Genomic DNA, 8,677 nt, shown 5'->3' on the forward strand with positions numbered 1-8,677 from the left:
CCACCACCACCGGGTTATTTGCTTCCACTTACTCTGGCACTTTGTTCATGCCAACAATATATTTATATATATGTACGAATGCATGTATGTATGTATGCATATATAAATATATATTGGCGTGATTATTTATAGGTGAGTCGTCTTGCTCGGTTCTTATTCACTTAGATTAGTTTAACTTAACGTTACTACATACTCTAGGTGGCTCGACGACGCAATGAGTTGGCTGTGTTATCGCGAAGGTGATTGCGCTGGCGCATATCCCTGTCTGCAGCATCATCTTTCTCCCTTGCACGCTCATTTTTTAACCGTCTAGTCCCTTTTCGCCCTGCCGACGGTTCTCTCGTCGGCTCTCGAGCATCGACCGGCCACGCAATCCGCCGATCGCTCCCATTCTTGCACCGATGCCAACCGAATTATAATTCAGATCACCCAGGGTCAAAGTACTCGCTGTCATTCCGATCATCGGCTTCTAATCCAAATAAACCATTTTCAAATTTTCGTTACCGCTAAAACATCTTAACTTTGGTTTTTTTAGTTTTTTTTTATAAAAGTACTTTAAATTTAGATTTTCAACACTCTAGACTAATTTAAAACTTGTTTAAGTGTAAAAAATAGTTTTTAATTTTTTTTAAACTTCAATACAACTTTTTATTATTGTTATTTTTAATTAGGACTAATTATAGCTGCCGTAACGAAAATTTTTTTCGAGGAGATAAAAGACGAGGGTTATTGAGGATTTATTTTTTCTCGCGAGGTAGACGACGAAATCGATCGGCTGCCTCGCGGTTTTTTTTTTTTTCTAAACTAATTAAAATTTTTTTTTATAGTTAATTATTGATAGTTTGTTTTTTAATTAATTTGTAATAAATTTTAAGCGATACTCTGATTTTTTTTTTTTTTTTTTTTTTTTCGAAAAATAGCATTTAATCCTAATCTAGTTAACGTGTATTTCAAGTATAAAAACGTTTGTTATTATTATTTTTTTTTCGAGTATCTTGAGAACATGAGGGATAAATAAAATTAACTTTAACGAGTTTTAATTAATAACAAGTTAAAGTAATGAGTGACGAAAAAAAAAAGTTAAATAAAATATTTAAAATTAACTTAAGTAAAAATATTTACGTACATATATAATAAGACATATATACATATATATATGTATATGTGTGTAGATATGTATATGTATATATGTATATATATAGAGATATTTATAATCAAGTGCGAGACGCGGTTTAATGAGGTCTCAATGTAACGATTTTATTATTGTAATTGTAATTGTCGTAATTGTAGTCGTAATTGTGATAATTTGTGTACAACGAGGGGGATGCTGTGTCGTAGTCACGATCCAGACGAGAGGAATCCCGCCGGGGTCAGGCTAGTTCATTGCTGTCCAGAAAGTGATCTCGTGCGTCGAGACACCCCGCGAGGTCCAGGACTATGTGCTGGAGCGCCGGGTGCTGGAGCACGTCGGCTTCCGGGAGTTGCGGGTGGCAGCACGGCCGCTGGTGACGCCCTCGGAAGGACCTGTGCAGGTGCAGGACCACGTCGCAGAACACGTAGCGCACCACCAGCAGTCGGAGAAAGTCGTCACCGAAAAATTGTAGTATGCTGCTTTCTGGAAAGTCGAACAAATTTTTTTTTTTATATTTTGCTCGTGGATTAGTGTAGGTTATGAAATTCTGAAAAGAATGAGTACCCACATCGATATATTCTGAGAAAGTGGTGATGGTTTGGTGTAATTGGTGGAAAATAATTACTCAGTACTTTTGGGTGCACTTGGTCAAAAGATAGCGATGTGGGTACTCATTTTACTCGAAATTGTATCGACTACACCAGGAAATTATTTATTTTTGAAAAAATAGGAATTTTTTTTTTTTTTTGAAAATTTTTTGGTTTTTGAATATATCGATGTGGGTACTCAAATAAAAAGAAATTTTACTACAAATTCAACTGTGCACCTACTTTTGCATTTCATTTTAAAAACAAACAATTTTTTCCAAGCTTTAATTACAGCCGTATTTAACTTAAGTCCCAAGGTATCGAAAACTTTTAAGCAGCGTTAAATAAAAGTAAGCAAGTGTACTAGTATAAATTGAAAGTACATGGAAACGTGTTGGCCCAAGCTTGCCAAGAGTTCCGTATGCAAATATCAATATTAACTAATTTAAAAATTCGCTAATAAATTCTCACAGGCCAATAAAAAGTATCTGCGAAAATGGGTCGACTGTAGAACTTGAGATATATAGATAGAAATGCGGTGGCGTAAGAAATAGTGGTATCATAAATTAAGTAGATATATATTATAGGTATGAGAGGGGTTTTAATGTTGCTTACCGCATCTGGAACGAATGACGAGCCGGCTTGCCTCAACGAGGAATCGTTCGACGTAGCTCTGGCAGCGTTCCCAATGATGCACGGCGAGGCTACCGACGTTGCATATAAGGCAGAAGGCGGCGAGAGGAGAGTGAAGGAATAGAGTGAAGAGACTGCCTCCGTGGCGCAGGTCCCTTAGGGTCGAGGGCGTCTCCTGGGGCGACATCAACACCATAAGCGGCTGCCCAAAGTATCTGGGTATCTGCTGGAACACGTAGCTGTTGTCCGAGTCGACAACCACGAACAGCGGCTTCCTCGTGAACGGATACAAGTCCCCGGGATAGAGACAGTGTGGCTCCTTGCCGCCGCTAGGCCTTTTTCCGTGCTCCGGATCACGTTTGCTGCTCGTTGACACGCCTCCCAGGTCGTAACCCACTTTGCACAATTAAAATAATAAAAGAACATCCGGTGGGACTCTCGTCAATTCAATATTTTATACACTATCTGTTACAACTATTTATTTATCCATTATTTACTTTTTTATTTTCCCACCCCCTCTTTTCTGTGATTCCGGCTGCCGATAAATATCATTTTATTTAAATCCCTTTATTAATAAAAACCAATATGTTTTTACGTTAAATTTAATTCTTTTATTATTTCCCGATTAACCCAAAATTAATATTAAATTCTACGCTCCATTTATAAAAAGACTTTTATCGATAGCGCGGACAAAAAGTAAAATATAAAAGAAATTCAGGTCACCCAATATTTTAACAATTTTCATTTTTTGTCGGAAAAAAAAACTTTAACTTTTTTTCACGCGGTTATTCATTCGACCATATAATATGTATATATATTTATGAAATAGAGGTAAAATAGACTTTTTATCATTTTGAACGGCCCATTTTGCCCCACTAGAATTTTTTTTTAAATTATGTTCTTCAGACGAATAAATTTATAAAAATAGATAAATAATTTGTATAAAATAAATTTATATCAGATTACAGAAAAAAAAACCGATAGTCGGAATCGAACCGCCGACCTTTAGATTACCGGCGGATGTTCGCAACTGAGCTGCCGGTGATGAAATTTAAATTACACCGGCACACAAAAAAAAATAAGTTCTCTGTACTTTTGACGGGACCGATTTATTCCCATGTATTTTGACCCGCTGAATCCGAATCCGAGGTCCGTTTAACCCGTACACCCTCAGATTTTTCGAAAACTTTAAAAAACCTCAAAAATACACAAAAATCGACTGTTTTTCAAATTTATAAATTTTTTTAACCCTAACTAAGCATGATTTTTATGTACTTCGGTCCTCCACATACTAACCTGAAGTTTATTTAAAACATTAGCCATTTAAAGTCTGAGTAAATTCCAAAAAATCCCAAAAAATTGCAAAAAAGCAAAAAAATTCTTAGTATTGTGATGAAAAAAATTTTATAGGGCTAAATAAATAATTATTTTCATGTATGTTTATCTGTCACATATAATTCTCGAACATCCATGGCTCAGACATCTCTAAAATTTTAAATAAATGGCAAAAATTCCCAAAAAATCTAAAAAAATAAAATTTGGTATAACAAAAATCAATTTTTAAATCGAAATAAATAAAAGAAATCATATTGTTCGATCTGTGATATATATAAAAAAAATATTTTGGCCTAAAACATAAAAAAATTTTTGGAATTTACTCAGACTTTAAATGGCTAATGTTTTAAATAAACTTCAGGTTAGTATGTGGAGGACCGAAGTACATAAAAATCATGCTTAGTTAGGGTTAAAAAAATTTATAAGTTTGAAAAACAGTCGATTTTTGTGTATTTTTGAGGTTTTTTAAAGTTTTCTAAAAATCTGAGGGTGTACGGGTTAAACGGACCTCGGATTCGGATTCAGCGGGTCAAAATACATGGGAATAAATCGGTCCCGTCAAAAGTACAGAGAACTTATTTTTTTTTGTGTGCCGGTGTTATCATCAATGTGGAATCTGATATAAGTTGTATGTTTGGTGAGGGAAGAGTATATTTATGTAAAATACTTACTCTCTTCGGGATGTTTAACAGTAGAAAAGCATCCATCAGCAGACAAATAAAGCAAAAGCGCTCCATTAGCCGGTAACTCTTTGAAACCACTGGCCAGGAAAACCTGAACCTGGCTGTAGGTCGGCTTATAAAGCAGGTACTTGTGAGGATTGTCCCGCCTGGGCATCCCGTTTTCCGGACCCGGATAGGGCCCGGGTCGGAAGGGCAGTCGACCCGCGGGAGAGGCGTCGTGAATGTGCGTTGGATCATCGCGTGGCTCGCGCTCGAGGGTCTGTAGCATTCTAAACATATCCACTGAGAGTTCACTGAACTTTACCTGGTCGGCGCAGTTGCCGACGATCAGTATCTCTTGCAGAGTGAGGCACATGGGTGACGATCGTTCGATCGGCGGCGACGTCAGTGGGCCCAGTCGGTGGGTCAGCACCACGGGGTTTGAGTCCGCGTAGAGGACACCCACCGCCGACTCGGCTTTGACGAATCCTTTTATCTCGTCCAGCACCAGATTCCACTCGACCTGGTCCTCGGGCTCGTATGTGCTCGCGTAGTCGGCGATCTGGGCGTCCAACTCTCCCACCAGCTCACGTACCAGCTTCATTTTGTTCAAAAGCAAACATACGACAATAAAACGCGCGTAGTAGCGAAGCTTCTTTACCATAAGGTCGCTGCGGTCTTCCTTGGCAGCGCGGCTGTAATAAGCGCGGCCGCGGATCGCTGCGTAAAATGAGTACGCTTCGTGCAAGTACGAAGTCTCACTTGTACGTAAATAATAATGATAATACAGCTGCCCAATTTTACTTGCTATCTCTCCTATTTGCCATCTTTTCAACCCATACTTTGTGTCCAATATTGCTCTGAAATTTAAAAAACGTTTTTTACTCATCATCTTACGGCAAAAAAAAAAAAATAAATTAATAAATGATCTTATAAATAGTCTTTAACAAGTTTGAAGGCCTAGTGTTTGAAACAATCCAAGTGACAACTTTGAATTAATTTAATTATTTACAGTTTCAATGCTTTTAAACTTTGAAGAACTAAACTTATAGACTAAATGTTATTTTTTTATTCAAAACTAACTACCAAGAAATATTTATCATTTAATAAATAAAAAGTCATAAAGTCGAAAAAAAAAAAAAAAAGAGTATATTTAAAAGCGACGGTTACTTTGTGATTAAAAAGCGAGAATACTCGGGATGAGGAGCACGTGTATGTACAAAGAAAAATCATCATTTTCATTCTCGTCTCGAGGCTTGTCTATTGATCCGACGGTAGACTTAACTTTTAAAGACCGTCACGTTTTTTCATCATGTAGGATTGGGTCTGGGCTTGGGACTGAGATTGAACCGCGATTTCGTTATCACGCAAAAGTAATTGCTTGTAAAACAAATGAAACTAACTCAAGTAATATAAGTAACAGTAATAATAGTAATAAAATAAAAACAGTATCCGAATCTCCATTGGTAGTTGTCCAAATCATGAGGGATTTGGATCATGAAACGGGAACAAGGACACAGGACACGGACACGGATTTGGTCCTCCTCCAAGTGTCAGCAAGTCGATAGTAAAATAAAAATAAAAATAAAAAAAGCCACCTAATCCCCAAGAAAACAATAAAAGTAAAAATAAAAATTCAATTTAAAGCGACTGTTACCGCATGTTACAAATAACCCTCGCACAAAATACCCAATAATATTAACCGGCATAACAGCTGAATACTCGGGATTCCCATATCTCGGCCATGTCTCGTGCATACTCAATAGCATTCCCCGAATCATTTAACGTCATACTGGTTTGCATGATAGCTGCTGGGGGCTGGGATATAGCAATAGCAGGCTGGTAGGCACCGTAGGCGTAAATCTAGCCTCAATAATAACAGCAGCAAGAAAATAAATATAAAAGAAAGAGGCAAAGAAATAAAAAATAATAATAGAGAGTCCTTGTCACGAAACAAAGCCGTTTTAAATCGAGAATCCACGTCAGCCGATCGAACCCTCATTCCATTCACTCGGCGGCTACTCGTCTCCAGTTAGGAACCCTCGGTGGTGGCAGACGTACATGCACAAAGCCGTAGGGAATTTAAGGCGCAAGGCAAACCCAAAGGGACAAGAGTACGAGGAAAAGACAGAGACATAAAGATACACGCGTAGACCCGAGCCAAGGACAGCGACAGTGGGTGGACAAAGTAGGGCGTTGTGGCGGCTAAGCGAAAGGGGCCACCACCACTCGGGGATTATTTTTTCAGGGGTGGGGCTGTGAGTCATACAGGTAACATAATAATATCAATAATAATAATAATAATAATTATGAGAATGAAAATGAACATAATTGAAATAGAGTTCGTCGACGAAGGTGTCGGACGAGAGTCAGGTGGACTGTCTAGGCATTGAGCTCTGTCTAGGTTTACCTGTGCTGCTGCTGGAACTTCCAGAGCTTGGTGTAGATGTCAAACGTCCGACCAAAGTAAGCCTGCCACTGCTTGTGCCCGTACTGGGGTAGGTCGCGCAACCCGTTGAACAGCTGCTTGCTCTTTTCGAGCAGATGACAGAACTCCATGACGACTTTTCTCTCGTGCTCGTCCATACCAGCCATCATGACCATCTTTTCGTCGTGGGAAATCCGTCGACCCGTGGCGACAGCACCACTTTAACGCTGGTGCTAATAATGGATGATTTTCCAGCGGTTCGTAACCGCTGTCTCACGGGTTCTCGTCTCGTCGTGAGTGCCAGCGTCTCTGCCCGCCCTGCCCGGTGCTATCACCGATCACCGAATTAACACTTGAACCTTCACAATCTTCAAACCTAATCACTTATTACTTTATTAAAATAGCACTTGGTTTGTGACTGTGAGGACCTCGCTGATGACTACTTCGGGGATTGATCAGTTTACGTGTCACTTTTACTAAATTTATTTAACCTGAGGGTCTGACTGACGGCAGTTCTAAGTCTGACGAGCTCGAGACTGTCTGAAGTTAACGAGCTGCTACTACTACTCAGCCTCGATCAACAGCGCTCGCGATTCCTACGTTTTGTCTGCTGCTGTAAAGCTTTCCAAGCTACTGCCGCGCCAATCAATAGTCACACGGTGTTTTATGAAATCCGCTGAAGGTAGCGTTCGTTTGAGGGTTGCAACGACATCATTTGGAGGCCACTGGCGTATGGGTAAAGCAGGAAAATCGATAGGGGTTGTTTGGTGAGTGGTAAAGTGTCAAGTAGAAAAATCCCTGCTGGTCAGACTAGACAACTTACCCTCTGCTCTTACCCTGCTCTGCTCCAGGACTTGGAGACTCTGCTAGTTGATGAAGCAGCTTACAGATGGACTTGTAATTGGGTTTGCTATATTTGTTTGCTAATGAATTTAGAATGTGTTACAGATTTGCTGTCAGTTCCCGCTGCAGGAGATTAATTAACTAGATAAATAACTTTATGCATGAAGCGAAACGGGGGAGGGCAAGAGAAGAGAGAGGAGGAGAGATGAAAAGGGTGTAGGTTGAACCGAGAACAGTTCTCGGAGTCTCGATATCTACTGTCGCCTCATCTACAAGTCAATCGAGTTTCTCGCGTGCCGGCTAGTTGTTTAAACTGGCGACTGTTCCACCCGCACCCTTGGGTTCAAGTCCACCCGCGGCCCCGCTTTCGTAGGGTATGCAAGTATAATTCGCCCGAATACGAAACGTATGCATACATTAATGATTATGTAAATCGAGCGACCGGTGATCGGTAGGCTGAAATATACTCGATTATGAGTAGATCTTGCTGATAATTTTAGCAAGGGGTTCCAGTTGGAATGAGTACAGTCTGGAGGCTCGAGACTTCAGTCGAAGCTAGAGATAATTTTGTGGTTTATTGGCGTTGACTGTTTGGTGTTTGATTTTTTAAAAAATTATGACTCAGCAAAAAGGGGACCTGGGAATTGTAGGGAGCGAGAGACCGATCTGGGCGATCATATCGGCTCGTTAACTGATATTAATAGCAGGGCGCGGTGGTTTAGTTTGTATTGTGTACCTAGCGTTCAACGATCGCTGGTCCGCACCCTAGTTAGATGAAGAGAGAAAGAGAGAAAGAGAGAGGGAGAATTGCTGGGGAGGATTTTTAAAGTGAACGGTTGCGATGGGATTCAATGCGTTTTAATTGTGACGAATTAAATCACGCGGCGACGTATGCTCTAGGATCAATTTTCGACACTTATCTTTTCGCGGGTAATTTAATTGGACTTAATTAGTATGAGAAACGTATTTAGAATAGTGAGTCATGCGAACCATCATACGAAGGCGTTGATAATTTTTTTTGAGATTCAAGTTCGAAAGATCCGGCGGCAGAATTATT

The 8,677-nt window shown here is 39.7% G+C and overlaps 1 protein-coding gene across 1 annotated transcript; it reads right to left on the minus strand.

Moving 5' to 3' along the window:
- Positions 1 to 978: 978 nt before the first annotated feature.
- Positions 979 to 7,403, minus strand: LOC130674001 (protein SCAI). Its single transcript, XM_057479247.1, has 4 exons — positions 6,760 to 7,403; positions 4,359 to 5,209; positions 2,335 to 2,748; positions 979 to 1,615 (listed from the first exon to the last, which is right to left on the minus strand). Exons 1-4 carry the CDS (start codon positions 6,951 to 6,953, stop codon positions 1,371 to 1,373), a joined length of 1,704 nt encoding a protein of 567 aa, XP_057335230.1. The 5' UTR covers positions 6,954 to 7,403; the 3' UTR covers positions 979 to 1,370.
- Between the last annotated feature and the right edge of the window lie 1,274 nt (positions 7,404 to 8,677).

Source organism: Microplitis mediator, chromosome 8, assembly GCF_029852145.1.
Source record: "Microplitis mediator isolate UGA2020A chromosome 8, iyMicMedi2.1, whole genome shotgun sequence".
Classification (NCBI taxonomy): domain Eukaryota; kingdom Metazoa; phylum Arthropoda; class Insecta; order Hymenoptera; family Braconidae; genus Microplitis; species Microplitis mediator.